General features: G+C 40.4%; 1 protein-coding gene across 1 annotated transcript; it reads right to left on the bottom strand.

Annotated features, from left to right (window-relative positions):
* Positions 1-13,056: 13,056 nt before the first annotated feature.
* On the bottom strand, positions 13,057-16,496 carry Ccdc89 (coiled-coil domain containing 89). The gene has a single exon (XM_021644074.2). It carries the CDS (start codon positions 16,094-16,096, stop codon positions 14,978-14,980), a length of 1,119 nt encoding a protein of 372 aa, XP_021499749.1. The 5' UTR covers positions 16,097-16,496; the 3' UTR covers positions 13,057-14,977.
* Between the last annotated feature and the right edge of the window lie 6,556 nt (positions 16,497-23,052).

Raw genomic sequence — 23,052 nt, 5'->3', positions numbered from 1 at the left:
TTACTGTTCTCTTGCTGTAAAGAGACAGTATGACCAAAGCAACTTATAGAGGAAAGCATTTAGTGGAGAGCTTGTTTACTGATTTGAGGGTGAGTTCATGACCATCATGACAAAAACCATAGCCACAGAAAAGCAGGCATTGTGCCAGGGCAGTAGCTAAGAGCTTATATAATGATCTGCATGTTGGAGGCAGACAGAAGGAGAGACTGACCCTGGCATTGCTTTTGAAACCCAAAGCCCACCCCCCCGTTATACGCCTCCTCCAATAAGGCCACATAATTCTTCCTAAACAGTTCACCAGCTGGGATCCAAGCATTCAAACATGAGAGCCTGTGAGGGCCACTCTCATTGAAACCTCCACATAGACATCGTACATGTGTCAAGGATAATGATTAGCACGTTGGTGAGGTTTCCACAAGCAAATGCTAGACTACAAGGAGACGATTCACAGATAAAGTATTAGCAGAAAGGCAAGCTGAGTCATCTAAGTCATGAGATTGAAAATGAACCCATGGTTGTTTTAGTTTTGGATGGTCAAGGAAATGTTTCCTAGGAAGATGTTTAAGCCGAAACCCAAAGTGTACACTGTGAAAGGAAGGCAAAGGAGCAGCAAGAAGAGAAATCGTGTGCACCATCTCAGCATCCATGATATCAGCAAATGAACTAAGAACATGATTACAAATACCCAAGACTGTCATTGGCACCCTGAAAAAAGAAAGCCTTGTAATTTTGCAGAAAGCAGGCAATATAAGAACAAATGGGTGGCAGGAACAAGATCGATATTTATTAGCATTCTTTGTTTTTCTATAACGCAATCATTTTTCCCCACCATGAGATCTTTAGTTCTTCGACAGTAGGCTTTGCAGGTAGGAGAGGACTGTAAACGCATCCCTGAGACATTTATATGTAAATTTTTCATTTGGGAAACTAAAAGATGATGCCTGATGGTATCAAACCTTGATGGACTCTAAGAGCTGATTATAAGGAGGGCAACCCGTCCTACATGAAAAAGCAACAGTTTTACAAAACTAATACATTTGAGATATGGTTGCTATGGTGAACTAGTGTGACTAGAGTCCTTATAAAATTTAAAAAGTTGCAGAAGTGAGGCTGGAAACATCGCTCAGCAGGTAAAGATTCTTGCTGTACAGTTCTGGTGACTGTGTCCAATCCCCAGAAACCACATAAAGGTAAAAGTAGAGAACCAACTGTCTAAAGTTATTCTTTGACCGCCACCTGCACACCCAACTTACCCCTCATATAATGCACACATGTACATGCAAATAAACAATCTATAATTTTAATAAATAAAAATGAAAACTATTTTGAGATCTGGGTATGTAGCTCATTTTGGTAAAGTCTTGTCTAGCATCTGCAAAGCCTTTTTTTTGTTTGCTCTTTAGAACCATATAAATGGGACAGGGTAGTGCACGCCTGAAATCCTGCATGGAAGGAGCATAGGCAGAAGGACCAAAAGTTCAAGGCCATACTTGGCTATAGAGCAAATTTGAAGCAGGCCGAGGTTACATGAGACTGTCAAAGAAGAGAGGAGGGTGAGTAGAGAAGAGAAAGAGAAGGAGGGGCAGGAAAAAGAAGAAAGGAAAGAAGGAACAGGAGGAGGAGAATAAAGAGGAAGACAAGAAGAGGAGGAGATGAAGAAGAGAAAGAAGGAAAGGAGGAGGAAGAACAAGAGGAAGAATAAGAGGGGAGAAAGGGAAGAGGAGAGAAGGAGAAAAGGAGAGGGGGAAGAGGAGGAAGGAAGAAAGGAAACAAGGAAGAAAAGGAGGAGACAGGAAAGGAGGAGGAGGAGGAAGAAGAGAAAGAGACAGAGACACACTGAAAAGGATCATACATGGGAGACACTGTGTAAATACAATGACAAGAAGCTGACTAGACAACAAGGCCCCTGTTTCAGTAAGTCAAAAGTGCTGAAAGTTGCCAGCAAACACCAGAGACTGACAGAAGCAAAGAGAGGAGTCCACCCTGCAGCCATGAGAGAGAAAGAAAGCACACCCTTGCCAACAACTTGATTTCTGATTTTACCTTACAAGCCTGAAGCAGTTAATTTGTTGCTTTACACCATGTTTTTGTATTGGCTATAGTAGCCATGGGGGACAATTGTGGGATATGAGAAGCAGCCCAAATATGCTGTGGATCTATGTCAGTCAGTTGAAACAGAATCGAATCCAGCTGTTCTAAGTAAAATGAAATGTAATGCCTAAACTGTATGCTTAAAAAGTCACTGGAAAAACTGTAGGCGTGAACCTCAGAGTGGTGGCCAGCGTTGCCTGTCAGAGTTCTGGGGATATAGGTCAGTGGTAGAATGCTTACTACCAAGCAGGAGGTCCTGGTTTTGACCTCATTCACTGTAGGGTTGGGAGAATAAACACAAGGCCAGAGAAACACAACATGGAGGGAGTTGGTCTTTCTGTCCCAACTAGAGAAGCCATAAAACAGAAAGCTGGAATGTTGGATTCAACACTGCTTAAGAACCCAGTGGCACACGCCTTTAATCCCAGCACTGAGGAGGCAGAGCAGGTGGATCTCTGTGAGTCTGAGGCCAACCTGGTCTACAAAGCCAGTCTAGGACAGCCAGGGCTACTCAGAGAAACCCTGTCTCCAAAAAACGAAAAAGAAATGCTGTGACCCAGCCAAGCAATAGTCAGAGCTGGAGAGTTTTGAGGAAGAGTAGGAGGAAGGATAGAGGGAGAGATCAACACCACGAGGAGACCTGCAGAGTCAACGAACCTGGGCCCATGGTGCCTCACAGAGACTGACCCAGCAACTAAAGAGCATGTATGGGCTGGAGCTAGGCCCCCTACACATATGTAGCAAATTTGCAACTTGGTCATCACGTGGTCCCCTAACAATGGGAGTAGTGGCTGTCTCTGACCCTGTTGCCTGCCTCTGGATCACTTTCCCCTAACTCAACTGCCTTATCAGGCCTCAGTGGGAGAGGATACAGGCAGATCTCTCTTAGTTTGCTACCAACCTGGTCTACAGCCAGGGTTACACAGAAAAACCCTGTCTTATGCTGTGACCCAGGAATCAGGGAAAAAAAAAAAAAAAAAATCATGCCGCCGCCCAAACTCTGTGATCAAAATTGACAAAAAAAAAAAAAAAAAAAAACAAACCCACATTTGTTTACTTTGTGCATTATAAGAGTTCAAAACAGCAACAGCTCTTGCACTCTTGGTCCTCTCTCTCTTGGTCCTTACTCTCTATCGGGGTGCCCCCTCTCTCTCCTTTTCTCTCTTTTCCTTTCTCTCTCTTTCCTCCCTCTCTCTTTCTTTCCCCATCATGTCCTGCTCTCCCTTCTCTCTCTCTCCATATCCACCTAATAAACCTCATATATATATATATATATATATATATATATGTAGTTCAAAACATTTGCTGTTTCTCTCAGTGTGTGTGGGGAGTGGTGGCAATGTGACTCAAGTATTCTCATGGGATTTAGTCAGATCTGGGCAAAGGTCAAAAGCCTTGACCAGGGCTTGACGATCCACCTGCAGGTGGGCTCATAAGCTGGGCATCAGAAGAGACTTTTTCTTCCTTGTTGTGGAATTGTCCGAAGAACTGCAAAAGTATCTGCACTGCCGGGGTCTTTCACTGCCCAGAGCAAAAGCTCCAAGAGACATAAAAGACACAGCAAAGCCATTTTGTAGACCAACAGTAAGACCCTTGAAAAGTGTTCTATTAAGGCCCTTACGTCACTGAGCCCTCCAAATTTCTTTACCTAGAGAGGACTGACAAATGTACTTTGCTTCTGTGGGGTTTTTTTGTTTGTTTTCCTGTTCACATTTACAATGAAGGACATCACATTAAAAGGGGATTGACAAAGATGAGTGCCAGTATGCTAGAGCTTTCCTAATGACCATGGTGGCAGCATTGATCCATTTGTTGGCTTTTCTAAGGTGGACAATCAGATCATAGATAGCGGAGAATGCAGCCGAGTCATGGTTACTAAGAGTTTTGACTAGACACAGAAAAAAATGTAAGTATAATACAAAGACCAAAGTGCTCATTTCAGTTTTGTTTGCCCACTTGCCCATGGACCATAATTTGTAAGTAGCAAAAAGACTAGAAGGGGCCATGACTGGTTCTCAATGAAGAACCAGGTTGGTAACAATACCTAGAGAGCAGGGTTTCTGAAATCTTTTCCACTCATGAACCCTTTTTGTGTTGTCTTTTAATGAAAACCCACTGTTGCTGCTTATGGCAAGAGGATAAACAGTGCAGAAGTTCAGCACAGATGGTCGGAAGGTAGAAACAGTGCTCTTCTAGGCCTCATAGCAAGGAAGCTAGTTCCTTCATAGCTAACTCACAGTCCCCTCACAGACTCCTCAGACCACACTTCGGTGGTAGTCCTCCTTTTTCATCCATTCTAAATCATGTTTTCTTCAGAAACTCCAACCTAGACGTGATGGCACATGTCTTTAGTCCCAGTGTCTGGGAGGCAGAGGCAGGCAGAACTCTGAGTTCACCGTCATCTACATAGTGAGCTCTGGAATAGCCTGAGCTACATAATGAGAGCCTGTCTCAAAACAAAACAAAACAACAAAACCCAAGAAAAATAAAAGGAAGGAAGGAAGAAAAAAGAAAAAAGAAAAAAGGAAGGAAGGAAGGAAGGAAGGAAGGAAGGAAGGAAGGAAGGAAGGAAAGAAAGAAAGAAGGAAGGAAGAAAAAAGATCTCCAGAACTTTGCACCTTTTTGTATGCTGAAAATTTTGACTTAGACACACAGTGAAAAGAATGACATAGTGGGTTTCTATGAACCCATCATCCATATTTAACAATATATGGCCTCACTTGCTTCACTCCCTTGCTCATTTTGTTGAGATATTTTAGAATAAGCAATAGGCATCAAACTATTTCACCCCTACATGTGTCAGTGTACATTTTTATGATAAAGTGTACATTTTATTATTTTAGTTTTGTAACCACAGCACAATGATCACAACAAATAAAATCATTATGGACCTTAGTCTGCTGCTTAGGGAAAGCAGACTAAGCAAATGCTCCACCACTGAGCTATACCCTGACCTGTTTGCTTGCTTGCTATTTAAACTCCGTTCTCTTCAACCGTGTTGCAGATAACTTGCCTGAATCAAGACCCAAACAATTCCACACGTTCCTTTTGGTTATATGTCTTATGTTTCTTCTAACCCATAGCAGTACTTATCATTTTTCCCAATGTTAGCTTTTTAGAACAAGGTCCATTGTTCTGTTCAATAATACATAATTTAGATGTGTCTATTTGCTTGTGGAATCACAATTTTACCACTATCCATTCCCCTCTTCTTCCTTCTTTTCAGGAAACAAGAAGTTAGTTGCCTGGGCGGGAATGACATTCTGAAGATTCAGCATCCTTGGAACATTTTCTTAGGAAGTGTTGCTTTGCTATGTGGGCTGCAGACTTTGGGATTTCGTAACACCATGCTTCCATTGGTCGATATTTTCTGATGATGATAGTGAATGGCTGTGTTATAAAATTCTCCACGAACCTAACTCTTTTCTCTCCCTTTTCCTCATCCTCTCCCTCTTCTCATTTCTCCTCATTGGATTTTGCTAGGTAGCCCAAGCTGGTTTGAAATTCAAGACACAGCCCAGAATGAACTCAAACTTGTGATCCTCTTGCCTTCACATCCCAAATCCGAGTCTTGGGGCTGAGCATAAGCACCTGTCATCATGTCTGGTTTATTAATCCTATCCAGTGCTAGATTTCTTCACTAGAAACTGTAAGGTAATGTTTTGGTTAATCTGTCCTTACATTCCCTATGTGGAATTCTATTGAACACTGCTTTGTCTCATCACAGGAACCAGAAAAAAATAGTCTAAATGTCCACTCAAATTACTTTTAACAGCTAATTTTCAGAGTAATGAGTCAATATATCAATGAGTGTTTCATTTATTTTGCTTTTGTTATTGTTTGACTGTTTTTTTTTCTCCTTTTTTTTGGTCTACAGTAATGAATTAATACTTTTAAATATTCTGTATATTAACTCAGTACTTATTTTGAGGCTCAACTTACTCTTTGGCCTCCAACTTAGGTCTTCACTTTTTCACAGAAAACACTCTTTAGTAGTTTGTTTTTACTATAACTAGATGGGTTAGGGTCATCCTATTCATTTCCTTGTCTACCTGCAGTATCAGCCTCTCTTCCAAAATAAGGTATTAAGTAGAAATAGTTTTTAGGGGTCATGAACATGGCCTTCAGGGTGTTCATAGCACTGGGTAGCCTTTGCATTCAGTCATTCAATTGACAAAGCTAAGAAATAAGAGGAACTTTTATTTGCCTGCTGCGGCTGTCATCTTGGAGGCTCACTGCCTCCATCTGCTCACCTAGGCCTAGTCCTGGAAGCTTCTAGCTTCCACACAATCTAATCTAGGCCTAGAATATTTTCAGTCTTTAAGACTTACTCACTAAATAAGCTCACCCTTTTTAGATCTTTCTGAACTCTGGCTGACTGGTTCAACTCAGCTATTCTGGCTCAAACTCCTCTCCAAGATGTCTGATTCAATCTGGCTTCTCTCTCAGCTTCTGACCAAATTTCTCTGCTTTGCCTCAAACTAACTCTAGCGATCAGTTTTAATCTTCCGGCTTTTTTTCCTCATTCTCTGGCTCACTTTGTCTTCACTTGTGTCTAGTTAGTTTTCACTTCAACCTATTTCTGTAAAACTCTCCCAGTAAAGATGCCTCCTCCTCCTCCTCCTCCTCCTCTCTCTCTCTCTCTCTCTCTCCCCCCTCTCTGTCTCTGTTTCTCTCCCCCTCCCTCTCCTCCTTTATCTCTCCTTCTTCTCCCTGCCCCAAGATGCCTCCTTCTTCCTGTCTCTACTCATATTTCAGCATATCCTATTCTGTCAAATCTTTCTGTGATTTGTCACTTTGTCTGCCTCTCAATTATCAAATAGACATCACTTTCTTTTTTACTTATGTTTTTATTTTTACATTTATTTTTTTATTTTTTTGAAGACAGGGTTTCTCTGTGTAGCCTTGGCTGCCATGGACTCACTTTGTAGACCAGGTTGACCTGGAAAGACATCACTTTCAAACATGGGTTCTTCCTTCTTCAAACTAATTCTGCCTTCATTGTTTGTGATTAAAGGTGTGTCTGTATTCTGCCAGAGGGATTAAAGGTATGTGCTAAGGGAATGTCTGTATTTCAATCAGAGTAGCCATGTTGCTGTATTAAAATAGCTCTACAAATAAGTTTTGGTAAAAGAAAGAGATCTTTGGCCAGTTGTGGTGGTGCATGCCTTTAATTCCAGTACTAAGGAGGCAGAGGCAGGTGGATTGATGGTCAGCCTTGTCTACAAAGTGAGTCCAGGACAACCAGGGCCACACAGAGAAGTCCTGTCTAGAAAAGACAAGACAAAACAAACAAACAAACAAACAAACAAAAACCAACAAAAAGAGAAAGATATTGTAAATTTAGAATATTCACCTATTTGAATTTAAGACTAAAAGATTTTTAACTTCTTAAACATATGCCTTCAAACACTAAAAATTTGTTCCTTAGCAACATTAACATAGTATTTGCTTTAACTGAAATATATATGGTTTAGTATAATGACATTACAATTAACAATTAGTATTAATGAACACAATTTACAAATATTTCTTTGCAGTTCTAATTCTATTAGAATATGCATTAAGAACATCCATTTAAAATGGTATTTCTAAAGTTATTAGACTTCATCTGTTTATATAGTTACACTTATGTAAAATTCATGCCAGATACTGTTTGTATTGTAAGACCTGGGGTCTCACAGCTCAGGAGTTCAAGATCGCGCCCTTCCCACAAACTCCCCCAGACCACGACTCCTTGCAAAAGCAAGAGGTTTATTAACCATTGCGCAATGGGGTCACCCCTGCCGGTCAGCGAAGAGTGGCACCTGGAGACACCAGGAGACAAAGGCCTTTAGGTTTTTAAAAGAAAAATTGTGGGAGATTTGAAGTTGCAGTCTTGGCAATTTAGGATTGGATGAGGAAGCTATAAAGTAAGGTAATTGGTTAGTCTTAGGTGCTCAAGCTTGGCCAGTCCTGCCAAGTGTGGATGCAGTTGCAATTTAAGGTGGGGGTGGTTAGCTCATCCTTGGAGATTAGAGGCTGTGGACTTTTGGCTGGAGGTCAAAAGCTATTCAGAAGAACTCTGGGTTTGTTGCTAAGAAACACTATCTTGAAGGCAAGGGTCTGGTCATTCTTTTTGCTGAGTGAAGGTCATTGCTTGCTTGCTTTTTTTTTTTTTTTTTTTAATCTGTCCTCACAGATAGGGTCACATTTCTCCATTTTCTGGAAAGGTACTAAGAGGCTTTAGCTTAACCTGAACCTAAAACTCAAAACTATAGGCTTTAGAAGACATACAGGTTACAAAGTTAGTTCAACCCTTTCAGTATCTCTATTACTCAAGATTTTAGTTTTCTTATTTTCTCTCTACCCATATATATTTTCTTTAAGATCATTTGGAAAACAAAACAAAACAAAACAAAAAACAGGGTTGAATGTAGATGGTTTTCTTAGCCAGGAACAGAAGGTCCTGGGAAGGCTTCTAACACTTGCATGTTTTATTCTTCTCTTAGACTAGCAGTTCTCAACCTGTGGGTCATGAGCCTTTGCGGGGGGTGGGGTGGCGTGCCAAATGACACTTTCACAGGGGTCCCGTATCAGATATCCTGCATATCAGATATTTACATCATTATTAGTAACAGTAGCAAAATTACAGTTATGAAGTAGCAGCCAAAATAACTTTATGGTTGGGGTCCTCACGACATGAGGAACTGTATTTAAGGGCCACAGCATCAGGAAGATTGAGAACTACTCAACCTTTGTCTTAGGCAATTACTGTACATTCTACTTCTTGGATGTTATCACACAATCCACTTTCAGGAAAAGCTCTTTCTAATTTCTCCTAGACTAGGTTTGGAGACTGTGTGTGTGTTCCTATTCATCCCATTCTTGAGACATTCTTTTCTCATCCACTGGAAACAAATTCAGTGACAATAAGGCCTTATTTGCATTGTATCTTAGTATTTAACATAGTGTCTGGCCTATAATAGATCACAAAAAACAATCTATTAAATGAATGCAATATATTAAATATAGTAAATAAGTAAATATAATAGTAAATATAATGGTTTTGGCTTGCCCTGCCTTCACTATCATCCCCCTACTAGTGCAAAAGCAGAAACAACTATGCAAACTCCAACAGACTGAGCATATAAGAAAGTGCATACCTAAAATCTAAGCTTATAACAGGATAGAAGACGTACATACAACCCATGCAGCTGTAGCAACCTGAATTTTGACAAAGATATCAAAAATATATATTAGAAAACAGGCAACTCCTTCTGGGGAAAAAATGGTGCTGAGAAAACTGGATAGCTATATGCAAAAGAATGAAACTAAATCTTTATATCTCACTGTATACAAAAAAAAATCAACTTGAAATAGACCAAAAGTCTTAAAGTAAAACCTCAAACTCTGAAACCATTAGAAAGAAAAGCAGGAGGAACATTCCAAGATATAGGCAAGGCCTTTCTCAATAGGACTCCAGTTGTCAAGGAAATGATGCTAACAACTGATAAATGGAGTCACATGAAGTTAAATTTTTTTCTTCTCAACAAAGGAAACAATCACGTGAAGAGACAGTACAGAATTGGCAGGAAATCTTTGTTAGTTGTCCATCTGACACAGGATTAACTATAGACTATATGAAGAACTCATAAAACTAAGTAAGAAACCAAACTCAATCAATAAATGGGCTAATGAAATAGACGGTGGGTTCTCAAAAGGCGAAGTAAAATGGCCAATAAACATATGCAACTATATTCAGTCTCAGTAGCCATCAGAAAAATTCAAATTAAACACTGAAATTTCATCTCATTCTAGTCAGCAAGGAAGGCAATAAAATAACATCAAATGCTGGTAAGAACATGGGCAAAGGAGAACCTGCATGCGCTGCTGGTGAGGGTGTACCCTGGTCCATCCATGATGGACACCCATAAGGAGTTCTTCCCAAAACTTAAAGTAGATCTACTCTATAATCCAGCTGTTCCTGTGTCTTTACCAAAGGAATCCAAGTCAGCGTATCACAGAAATGTTTTCATAACTACTCTTTTTGAAGCACAATTCACAATAGATTAGTTATAGATCCAGTCTGGGTACCCATCAGTATAGGAATGGATAAAAAGTAATGCATATAGACAGAATGAAATTTTTTTAGCCATAAAGGACAACAGAGTTATGTCATACAGGAACATAGAAATGACTGAGGATAATCATAGTAAACCAAGTATGTTAGTCACAGAAAGACAAATGTTGCATATTTCTCTCACTTTTCATTTATAGAATGTATACATACATAAAATCATATACATACATACATGACATACATACATGTGACATAAAAGTAGAAGTGAAACTGTCTAAGAGAACAAAGGGGACCATCAGGAGTAGGAGTGGGGAGATGGGAAATATGTTCAAAGAACACAATATACCTGTATGAAAGTCTAACACATTATCATGTATAATGGATCTACACCAATGGAAATAAATATATAAAATCTAAGATTTAACAAAATGTGGAAATCATGAGAAAAGGTAGTAACACTCAAGTCTCCAAATCTGAGAGTGAAATGCTACATGGTAGAAGGCACTCTTTGATGTACGAAAAAGATATTGTGGCTTTCCATACGCTACTGAGCATTTGTGAGAGCTACAGCTTCCAGCTGAATGACCTGACCTAGATCTGTCAGGCAATTGCGTGGCTTGCTCCAAAATAGATCTTGCCTGCCTAGTTGGGGAAAGAAATTCTACAGGCTTTCAATAATTTACATAGAAATAAAGTCCACTGGAAATTAAGCAGACGCGTGAAACATTAATTTTAAATTCAATTTAAATTCATCCATTTTAAATGTTACCATCTTTTGACTAGGTAAGGTGGTGTATGGTCCCAAAACTGGATGACATAAAAATTGTCCATCTTGAGACGTTTCTTTCCAAATCTTATTTCTGACAACTGCATTCCCTATGGTCTACTACACCACTAAAAACCACTTTCACTGGTATATCATCAACATTTATTTGTATATGTAGAAATAAATTATATTCATTGGCTCCTATCTTCTCCCCAGGACATAAGAGAGTGTATATTAAATTACTTCACTTGTTTAAATATATCCTGAAGATATCTATATAATAGAAAAAGAGCTTTTTCTTTATTTTTCCACAGTTGTGTTGACTTACAAAGAGTAGAGTTAATTGATTGATCTTTAAGGCTGTATAAGCTATTTCTAATCTTTTGCTATGATGTAATAGATATATAACCTTGTACTAGCTTTCTATTACTATAACAGGTTCTGAGATAGTTAACCAATAAGGTGGGGCATTTTTCCTTATAGTTTTATAGTTTTAGTCCAGAATTAATTAGCCCCTTGTTTGGGGGTATTGACAGGGTATCATGTCTGGAGCACACAGCAGGACAAGATGACCCACCTCATGGTCAGTGCGCAAACAGAAAGGAAAGGATCAGGGTCTCACCGACCCCCTCTAGCAGCAAGTGACCTAAAGACTTTCCATGAATCTCCAACTCTTAAAGTCTTACCACTTCCCATTGGTAACCCTGCTGGGGGCTTAGTCTTCAGCGCATGGGCATGTTGATATTTAAGATCCAAACTTTATCAAGCCTTCAATACGAAAGAGAAAATTATTTTAGATGGGCTCGCACAAGAGTGGCTCAGAGTGTGGATGAGAACAATCTGGCAACTAGCAAAGGCCAGAGTCCCCCTGTGGGCCTGGGGCCTTGTGGCTGGTGGATTCCTGCAGTCACTTAGATTTGCAGTGAAGGGTCAGGCAGATTTTTCACGTGGAAAACTCTTTGTTCTTGATTTTTTTTTTTTCTGAGTGAGATGGTCATCAAATACTGAGGTTCAACTGCATAGCCAAGGCTATTAGGGGTAAGAAGTTTTTAGCATTTACAAGATACCAGTTTGTTCTTAGGAAGACGGAAAAATAATTGCGAAAGTCTACTTTTAGCCAGTGTTCCACATTCTGATTAATGTTTTCAAGACTCACCATTGAACGTCTTATGAGGCACCCTCTGCCTGACATGACATGGGGACTTAAGTGGCTATAGTACAGCAGGCACTGTGAGTGGTCCATCAAACATTCATCCCTCTCCATTCTAGCTCCATTATAGCTTAGCCTCGCTCCCATCACAGTAGTGGAACCCGATTCATCTGAATTAATCATGGCGACATGTCCTCTAAAAATGAGTGGCTGAAGTATTTCCAGGTGGCCTAGTTTGGGAAAATGGATGCTGGAAGACACATCTGATTGGGTAGGATAAGTTTTAGGGAGAGAAGTCTGAGTTACAATCTTTTTTTCCTTGTAGCCTAATAGGTAAGATCTCAAAGCTGTGCTCAGTCTCATAGTAGGGGAAGGTAGATTCATCTGACCCGGCCACAGCTACTCCATAGGTATCTTGGTAAAAAGGCTTGGTAGGATAACAGGCACTAGTGCCAAGGGCTCCTTCGGAGACTTTAAATAATGTTTTAAAAACTTTAATAGAAGGGAACTGTGGAGACCTAGATTTTCCATCCTTCCTGTACTAGAACTAGCCTGCATTCATTTTCACTCTCTGAAACAGGAACAGTGCTCAAAAAAAAAAAAAAAAAAGTAGTTTACCTGTCCATCAGTGCTTCTATTTGCAAGTTCTCACACATCTTTAGAACTAGACTCATTTCTTCAGGGCACATCAATGATTTACAGTTTTGTACTCTGCCAAGAAATGATGCTTAGTTCTGCTGTACAGCAGATACAGCGCTTGAGTTTAGAGTCTATTCTGCTGTCTTTTGTTTGAGGGAAAGTACCCTAGCAGTTACCCTGATTGCCCATTCTTGAATGGTCATAGATTAAATACAAAGTGATGTGGACACAAGGAATAAAACCTCCTCTCTGTCTTTCTCTCTCCCTCTCCCCCTCTCTCTCTTCATCTCCTCCCTCCCCCTTCCCTCTCCTTCCCTGTATCATATGTATGTATGTGTGTCTGTCTGTCTCTGTGTGTGTGTGTGTGTGTGTGTGTTTTGAAGGTAACATATACTGGGAGAAAACATGGATTTTAGAGGCAGAGAGCAGACTTGCTTACTCAACTGGCAATGCCATGCACAATAATAAAATTATGAGGCCCTGTGTTAAAACAGTAATTTCATGACAGTGACAATAAAGATTTAAAATAAGTCAGGGAGTCTCATGGCACCCTGCCTAATAGCCTTCAGTTTCAATCTCACTTCTGTCTGCCTAAAGCTTTGCAGCTTTAGATAAGCCACCCTCTTAGAGTCTCACTGTTTCATCTATAAAATAGTGACAACACATCCTCTCTTGAGTTGTCTGAGGGTGAAACGAAAAGTGTTTACACAGTGAGGGATGGAGAAAGGACTCAGTGGTTAAGGACATTTGTTGCTCTTGCTAAGGACCCTAGTTCAGTTCCCAGTACACACATGGTAGCTTATAACCATCCATGACACCAATTCCAGAGAATCTGATGAGGCCTTCTAACCTCCTTGGACACAGGAATATACATGGTCATACATACATTCAGACAAAGCACTCACACATCAAAAGTCTTAATTTTTTTTAAATATTTGATATACAACAATCACATATAACCATTCTTCTTTCTTCATCTATATTGTGATGTCTACATAATGAGTTCAAGGGTAACCTGGGCTATATAAGCCTGCCTCTCTCTCTCTCTCAAGAAAAAAAAAAACAAACTAACAACAACAGGCAAAAAAAAAAAAAAACAAACAAAAACCCACAAGTAAAAGTTTTTCAGTAAATCAAACTTGCTATGTAATTTTTGGTGTACTTGCACCAAATGAATGAGGAAAATGACTATACTATAATCCATCTTATAGATATTCATAATTGTGTACGTAATGACTAAATATGAGGGAAAGAAAATAATTTATATTCTGGAAATTAACTTGAAGACTTTACTTCCTTAAAAACTTTATATTCATCTACATTTAACTGTATTAAAACACTATTTCTACAGAACTTAATTATTCCCACAAAAATGCCATAAGTAAACATATACACATTCAGCTTAGACTTTAAACACACACAAGTTAATTGCAAGAAAATGTATTGACAGAAACAGAAGGCAATATATAAGCTACCATAAAAATCAAACTCAATCTACTATGACCAGTTACCCCAAACTGAGTTTTTTTTTTACCTACTAGAATATTGCAAAATGGAAAATGAAGCCACTGGGTCTCAATAGAGCACCTCTAAATCCTATCGGTTATTAAGGAGAAAACCAGGAAAGTGGAACTCAGCTAAACTTGCAGAAAATATTAAAATTGGTTGACTTAACCAACTTGAATCTTTAGGCTCAACACAATGAGTGTAACAGAGCTGGCTTTCATGCTTTGGTAAACAAGTGTATGATTTAACCAAGCTAATACGACATTAGATTCAATCAGACTTTTTTGCTGCAGAGTATTTGTTCTACCATGCTGATAGCTGTTTGTTTGTTTGTTTTGTTTTTGTTTTTATTTTATTTTGTTAATCTCAACTACAGAGCTCCGACAAACCTATCATTCTGCAGTGGCTAATGGGCTACGTTTTCCTGTTTTTCATGATAGCACTTTCATTTTAGGATCCTTTAAATCATAAATCTTCACACTATAGGAAGGTGTCTGGGGTTGAGAATGAGTACGTTATGAGGTAGAAGTTACGGATAACCTTAAGAAAACTTCAAAGGCACAGAGGGGACTCTGGTTAATCTTAAATGTATTCTAGGTGGTAGAACTTAACATTAACATTTACAACAACAGTAACAACAACTCATAGTAAAGTGATTTTTGTACTTAAAAGTATAGTAAGTGAATTATCTTTGCTTTTGCCATAATGGTAAGGCACAAATATTTGAAGTTAGTAACTGGAGACAACGGGAAGCAGAGTTTCCTTATGGAAAGAGATGGCGGAGTTTGGCATTAAGTTCCCTCTCCTTGCTTAAAAGATCCAGGCTGTGCTTTTTGAAGGCTTCTGACTGGAGACGCAGCTCATCATAAGCTTTTTGGATCCCATCGACCTTGCGCTGAAGCTCGCGAACTCTCAAGTTGCTATCGACGGCCACTGCCTCCTGCTCAAAGCGTTCTAGCGCATGCTTCTTGGCCATGGCTGCTGTCTCCAACTTCTCCTCAAGCTGGCGGATCTCAGCCTGTTTGTTTTGGAGTACCTTGCCCCTCTCCATGGACAGCTGCAGCAGCTCTTCTTTCTCCCTCGAGACAGTCTGCAGCCTGGCCTGCAGCTCCTCGCTCAGGCTGCTATGCGCCTCCTGTTCCTTCGCCATCTGTTCCACGGTCTGCTGGTGTCTCTGCTTGAGGCTCTGCAGCTGGCTGCGCAGCTGCTCTGTCTCCTTGGCATGGGCACAAGCCTGCTGGTTCTGCAGACCCAGCAGCTTTTTCTCTCGGGCCTCTGCCTCGCTGGCATCATGATCACATCTCTGTTTCAAGACTTCCAATTCCTCTGCCAGGGCCTTGTTATGTGCTGTGAGCTGCAGCACCCTAGCCTCCTGGTCTTTCAGAGCCTGGCTGAAGAGGCTGCTATTCTCCCGCCTCAGCTTCTCGTTCTCCTCCTTTAGCTTCACGTTTTCATTCTTGTGTTCGTCCTTGAAGCGGATCATCAGCTCGTGGTTGGCTGCCAGAGTCATAAAGCGGTCTTCCAGCTTCTGGGTGTGCTCACTCTGGATCTTCAACTTCTCCATCTCTTCCATCCTCTTTTCCTCCAGCTCCGCATTGAGCATCTCGAGGATTTGGCAGCGTTCGAGTGCCTCATCCGATCTGCGTTTCAGGATGCAGATGAGTTGGGATTGCTCTTGGATGCGGGAGCGGAGCATTGCCTTCTCGCTCTTCTCCTCTTCGGACAGTCCCCTGAGGTTGGCCAAAGCTTCTTTCAGACCGTCCATTTCCTTAAACCCCAGTTCGTCATCGTCCACCTGGTGTTGCAGGGTTTTGTTTTGCTTTCCTAGGGCCCGGTCGGGGGGTGGGGTATCCATCCTAATCTTCTTCTCGTCCTGCGGCATAGACGCTCCGCCAGAGAGCTGCCTTTTGTCTCACCCCGTCTGACTTCAAAAGGGCGTTGTTATGGACTCTTGGCACTCTCCAGCAGTTGGTTTTTCCAGTAAGGGGCCCCGTCATTGGTAGACAGACCTTCAGAATGCAGTGAGGTAATAGGGGGAGTCCAGAGCCAATCTGGTCAGGCCTCTCCTGCCTTCTTAACCAATCACGGCTCTCAGTTCACCGCCACTGTCCAGCACGCTCAGGACCGAGAAGCCAAAGTCAGCTTCCTAATCACAGCGGCGTCCAAATCCTGATTTTTGGTAACAGTCGACAAAGCAAGTTTACAGAGACTTATTCTCCTCTTCGTGTCCTGAAAAGAAACTACCGTCCATAGAAATGCAGTTGTCTCGTGTGCTTACAAAGTAAAGTCTGGACCCAACTCCTAGCTCAGCTGTTGGAAACGAAATTTCTTTCCGTTTCCCTCAGCATTCACCTTACCTCTGGAAAAGAAAGCCTTTAGTTAGACACTCCGCACTCCGTTTTCATCTGCTGAGAAAATAAATTTACAGAAGGAAACACTACACAGATGTGATCGAATCAGCAAAAAACCCATAATGACTACTTACACTTGTGCCTAGCACGCTGGAGAAACAGAATTAAATGTATGTTCAACAACAGACGCCAAAGGTAAAAAATCAAATATGTTTAATTAGCATGTCAAATAGGACTGACATCTTAATATAAAGCTTAGAGGCATAGAACATCATGTTAAAAGAAAAATGAATAACTATATTCAAAAATAAGGGGACAGAAACCGCTGAGCACTGAGCCTCAAGAATTTTCCAACAGATGCAAGTAAAAAAATAGATAGTATTTCATCCACCAAAATTAGTAAAAAAAAAAAATTCTCCTTATCATTTATGGCTCCCAGGATTTGTGTGGAGATGGTGAAAGATGTCCTTTATATTATGGGTGAAAGTAGGCTAAAGAGCTTTAGTAATTGCTCTTGTGGGGAGCTGGTTATTTGGAAAATAATCTGAAAGAAGATATTTTGTGCAAAGTTTTTGTCAGCTGCTTCATAGTAATTATTAGTAAGCTTGAAATCTAAATATCCAAAAGAAGCAGCTGTTGAACGTTATCATGTTTAAAGAAAAAAAATTTCATAGCACAGGAGATACTTATGTTAGAAAGATGACTGAAGAAAAGGAGCTCAATGTTCAAAATAAACTTAGTGCTGTGAAGCTTAGGGACAGATACGTAGTTGTTTCTTTGTGTAATGACTGTGTTGAGGAGCAAAACTTCATATATATCCATATGGTGACAAAGAAGTCTGTGTGTCATTCCATTGTAGTGGTGTTTAAATACTCTCACTGGGGGAAAAAATAAGACAAAGGGGTTGAGATATTCCCTTTGGTCTCAAATATTCAGTATATTTTTTCCCCCAGATCACGAATTTCTTGTCTATACATGGATGGCAAGGCTGAGGGCTAGGAACTTTCCTAAACTGGATGTTTTAAACTTCTAAATTTTTTTAATTGAGCTGGGCACAGTGGCACATGCCTGTAATCCCAGAACTATGGGAGGCCGAGGCAGGTGGATCTCTGTGAGTTTGAAGCCAGCCTAGTCTACAAAGTGAGTCCAGGATAGCCAAGGCTACACAGAGAAGCCCTGTCTTTCAAAAACAAAATTAAAAAATTTAATTGATAAAAGCATAAATATTACACATATTAACAGGGCACTATATAATATTTTATATTTTTTTCAATCAGATTTAAGATATCTGTCTCCTCAAACCTTTGCTTTATCACTTCCTTCCTTCCTTTCTTCATTTCCTGCCTTCCTTCCTTCCTCCCTCCCTCCCTCCCTCCCTTCCTTCCTTCCTTCCTTCCTTCCTTCCTTCTTTCCTTCCTTCCTTCCTCTTTCTGTGAGAAAAAGTCTCATTTAGCCCAGGCTGGCCTCAGACCTACCATGTAGACAGGCATGACTCTGAAATTCTTACCCCTATCTCCAGAGGCCCCTGGAATGTTGGGTTATAGCCATGAGCCATCACGCTCTGCCTATTTATAAGCTTTTTTAATGGTGAAAAGATTTACAATTCCTTTCTTCTACCTTTTTGAAATATACATACCTTGGCATTACCTGCATTCACTCTGTTTGATGGCATAGCAGAATCCCCTGCTGTAATCCACATCTCACTGCAACTTAGTGCCTCTGCTAGTTCACTTCTTTGCTGTTGTCATCAATACCAGGCTTGTGGAGAGAAGGATTTGTTTCAGGTTACAGTTCCTCATCCGGGGAATCCAGGACAACAGCTCAAGACAGGAACCAAAGCAGAAACAATGGAAGCCTCCTGCTTACTGGCTTGCTCAGCCTGCTCTCTTATATCACCCAGGCCCATCTGCCCAGAAGTGGCACCTTCCACAGAGAGCAGGGCCCACCCATATCAAGCATTCACCAAGAAAATGTGCCACAGACATGCCCACAGGCCAATCTAATAGAGGCAATTCCTCAGCTAAGGTTCTCCCTTCCAAGATGGCTCTAGTTTGTGTTAAGCTGACCGAAACTAACCTATCAATCACCTTCTCTCTTTTCCTTCCCACCACAGCAGGTTCTGGGAACTCTAGCCAGCAGCAACGTGGTGGCTAGACTATTGTTGTATTTTACATAATAAACATTGGCAAGAAACAAAAAAACAACTTCATTGGCCTTGCCAGTAAACCAGTCAACTGGTTACAGATTACACTTTCCTTCTCTCTCTCTCTCTCTCTCTCTCTTTCTTTCTTCCTTTCTTCTCTCCTCCTCCTTCTTTATTTTATTTTATTTATTTATTTTTTTGAGATAGGTTTTCTCTGTGCAGTATTGGCTGTCCTGAACTCAATTTGTAGACCAGGCTGGTCTCAAACTCACAGAAATCTGCCTGCCTCTGCCTCTGTGTCCCAGAGTTCTGGGACCACAGCTGTGTGCCACTGCTAATGTCTGTGGTTACAGTTTCTTTAGTTAACTGGCTGCAGATCTTCGTTATGTAACAGCCACAACTCAGTTAACATTCTTAAACTCTGTATTGGTTTGGTCTTCAAAACTGAAATTTTAACAAATATTGAAGATTTGTAAAATGGTTATCAAAGACTTTAAAATGTAAATTAACCAGGCTACTGTGGATAATTCCAACTGCGGTCACATAGACTGCCCTTGCTAAAAATCAGGGGGTCATAAAGCAAAACAAAAGAAAGCAAAACAGAAGGGGAGGAATCTGAGGAAAAGACTTATAAGGGAAATCATTAATGGGAAGGTAGTAAGAAAAGGCGGGGTGTTGAGAGTTATTAAAATGGATTATATAGTTGTCTGAACTTGTCAGAGAAATTTTATCAAAAAAGAAACCAAGAAAAAGAAAATACCAAAACTGTAAATGAATTTATTGTAACATTTTGTCTCATTTTTACTACCACTTCCTTAAATATCAAGCTACATTGCATGAACGAGAACTTCTACAGTCAGGACAAGTAACCAGAAAATTAGAATGTCTCTCTTCTTAATTTTATATACAGTGAACATTACGGCTATTGATTATCTTGACACAACAAACTGAACTCACAACATACATTTCTCAAGAACAAGAAAAACTCTCAAAATATTAACAGCAATTGTTTCTCCAGGTAGGGCGATGGTCTCTCTCTCACCACCTTCCTAATGTCCACACACATAATGAATATTCAGCGTTATTTGTCTGGTGAAAAGTTTTTCCACATTTAAAAATGTATTCCTTTAAGTACAAATTAGCTTCTATAACAACAAATCTTTTTAAATCAAAGCTAAGAACTTAAAAAGATTTATTGATGGAGTGGGAGGAAGACTAACGGACATGTAGGGTGTTTGGGAAAGTGTGGGGAGACCTGTTTTATAACCTTCCTGTGTTAGAGCGTTTAATTGTAGATAACCCTGCACAGGGGATAATATTAACTCAGAAGCCACAGATCACCAAACAAAAAGCCAAGTGCCAGGAATAAGATGCTTGCCTTCAAGTTGTTGACCGCAAGGATTCCAACACCCCTAAAACAGTAACAGGACATCTCCATTTTTCTTGGTTGCCCACCAGAACTTGATAATAAAGCCCTATTGCTGAAGGCACCACATGCTTTTGTCACAGAATGTGAAAAATCAAGCTGATATTGACTTGGAAGATTGCCTTTTCACTGGCTAGCTTTCGAAGCTCTGGAAGGTGTGCTCTAGGCTCACTGGGAGAAAAAGTTATCGACAGTCTTACCCAGCTGTGAATCCTGAAAGCTACAATAACAATCAGCTCAGCAAGATATACTCACAGGTGAATGCTATAGAGGTAACCAACCTTTTTTTTTGTTTTGTTTTGTTTTGTTTTTCATTCAATTTAAGACATGTTTCCCAAAGTGGAACTCATATCTGGTACTCTTACCTTGGTAGGTAACAGGCCCAAGGAAAGAACCTATTACCATTGTCTCGTTAAATGAACATAGATCTAACTTCATCTAAACACTTACCTTTTTACGTATACATTAGTGCAGCTCTCAACCCTCAGCAGAGAAGCTGATTTTAGCAACAGACGATGATTTAAAACAGAGAGTCACAACTGGTCATAGTGCAAAGAATAAAAGACTAGGGTTCTTGGCTTTAAATGGAGCATCTGTATTACCAGTTCCCCGTTCCCCTCTCCACACAGAGCTCAGGGTCCATTTGTAGAAGAAGGGGTGGAAGGATAATAAGAGCATAAGAGCTAGAGGTTTACAAAAGTATTTCCTGGACACTAAGGGGCCCCCTTCTGAAAATGATGTTACACAGTCATGGACAAAACTCCTGCAGATCAAGTTCATCAAAAATTTCACATGGATGTGTTGTATAACAGTTTACTCTGAGATTGAAACATTCCATTCTACAAGGAAGTTTTAACCAGGAAAGGAAACAACTCAGAACAGCTTCAGGAAGTCCCTGAAACTGATCAGACCTACTAGGCCCCTCTCTACCAGAGTAAATGATAAAAGCTGAAAGTCAACTCTCACACTAACAGAGCTAAACTGTACAGAAGATTTTCAGCTCAGTCGAGCTGCAAAGGAGACCAAGACCAAACAAGCTACCTTAAAGAAGCAGAAACCACTCCAGCTGCCTGGAAGACATTTAGACCAACTGAGATAGCTGAAAAGTGTACTCTCCAACCTGCTGAGCTGCCTGCATGGCTGTGCAGTGTGCTCCAGGATCCATGCTTTTGGGCTCTGTCACCCATGCTTGAGTGGGCCTTGATGATGCAGCCATCTTTGAGTCATTTCTGCTCCTGTTAAGCAACCCCTCATCCATACTCTGGTAAGTAACCCCAATAAAACTCATTGGTTCACCACACTAGACTTTGGTGGTATCCATACTTTGGTTTATCATGGGATCCCTTTCTGGGGTTTGAAGGTATGTGTGCGTGTGCGTTGAATCTCCTCAGGGCTAGTTTTATCACACAAAAGAGTGGGAGTGGAGTTCCACCCATAGATGAAGAGTTACTGGCAGCTGATGGCCACTGGGGGCGGGGAGGGAGCAACAGTTTCACTTAGAGATGCCACCCTTGGTTAGGTTGCCCATTCTCCAGCTGATGGCCCTACTTCTGTTCACAAACTGGCAGTACTAACTAGACCAAGTGATTAATTAAATAGAACAAGAAGGTCAAATGGAGATGGAGTGAGTCATGGATGTCTGGAAAGAGCTGGAGGGATAGAAGAGGGTGAATTTTATTGAAATGACCTCATAAAAAATAAAATACAATTAAAAAGAACGAATCTAACACAAAAGAAAATAGGTGAAGATATAAATGGAGTACCTAGGACACTAGTCAAACTTTTCGCCTGAGATTCTTTTTTTTTTTTTTTAACCACAGGTGAAGACTTGCTTACCTACCTACACTGTGATTCAGGTAGGTACTGAATCAGGAAACACCAGTGATCAACTCTATCACTTCTACTCTGTGCATAACTAGTGTTTGCTTTGTAAGAAATATGACAAATGAATTAACTGGACACATGACTAAATAAGCAGTGAGGATACATATTTAAAATGCTAGTGCAACACTTGAGAAAACTGCAAAAGAAAAAAAAATCCTTGACATATTCAGAAAGCCTTTGCAGCATGTCTCTAGATTAAAAATATGCTTTGAACTTCAGGAAGGTCTTTGTGTAAAACTCGCATAGGCACAAACAGTAAAACAAAACAAAATCCCATCACTCTGCATCTCCTTGTGGAGGCTGGGAGATTTTATTGCCCATACTCCTACCTTGAAGGTAAGGGTTGTGGGGATAGGAGGAGGCAGGCAGTCCTGGCTGGGGCTGGGTGAGCACAGCTGATTTCTTTAGTGCTTCAGAGATGAAGGGATGCTGGGAAGTGACCACACTGTGACTGTGGCCCAATCAGAGCAGGGCTTGCAGTAACACTGTATTCTAGCACACCATCCGACCGGTGGCTCTGTTAGCTCACTAACTAGCGGACTCAGGGCTACAGTATTTGTTTGGGAAAAGAGGTGAAAAACCTGGTAGGCTTTTATTTTTATTTATTTAATTTGTTTGTGTTTTGTTTTGCACCAGTCTCACCACGTAGCACCGGCTGGCCTCAAACTTACAACATTTCTCCTGCCTCAGTCTCCTAAATCAAGGGTTATAGGTAAGAACCACATGTTTTCCTTCTTGGTTTTGATGACGCATATGATGCAACTTTATAAGATTTCTGTTCATCCATTATCCAGACCTCCTGAAATCTACATTAAATCAGAGCTTGTTTTGAGAAATCAAAATGGTGTTTGGGGTCTTAAGGTAGAGTAATGTTTCCTGTATCAAAACTGACTGAAAGAAGTCTCCGTGGAAATTGTTAAGAAGAAACATTACTTTACCTTCGACAACTAATGCTGACTTATTTTTCAAGCTTCTCAACAAGTATTTTTAAAATAAAAGTCTTGCTTTTTATAATAAGCAAAGATGTTCAGTTT

The sequence above is a fragment of the Meriones unguiculatus genome, chromosome 14, assembly GCF_030254825.1.
Source record: "Meriones unguiculatus strain TT.TT164.6M chromosome 14, Bangor_MerUng_6.1, whole genome shotgun sequence".
Classification (NCBI taxonomy): Eukaryota; Metazoa; Chordata; class Mammalia; order Rodentia; family Muridae; genus Meriones; species Meriones unguiculatus.
Note: the sequence above shows the minus strand (reverse complement) of the source record. Positions and strands in the feature narration are given on the sequence as shown.

Coding starts and splice junctions, on each gene's coding strand:
- Ccdc89 (XM_021644074.2), bottom strand. CDS start 16,096: ATGCCGCAGGACGAGAAGAAGATTAGGATGGATACCCCACCCCCCGAC.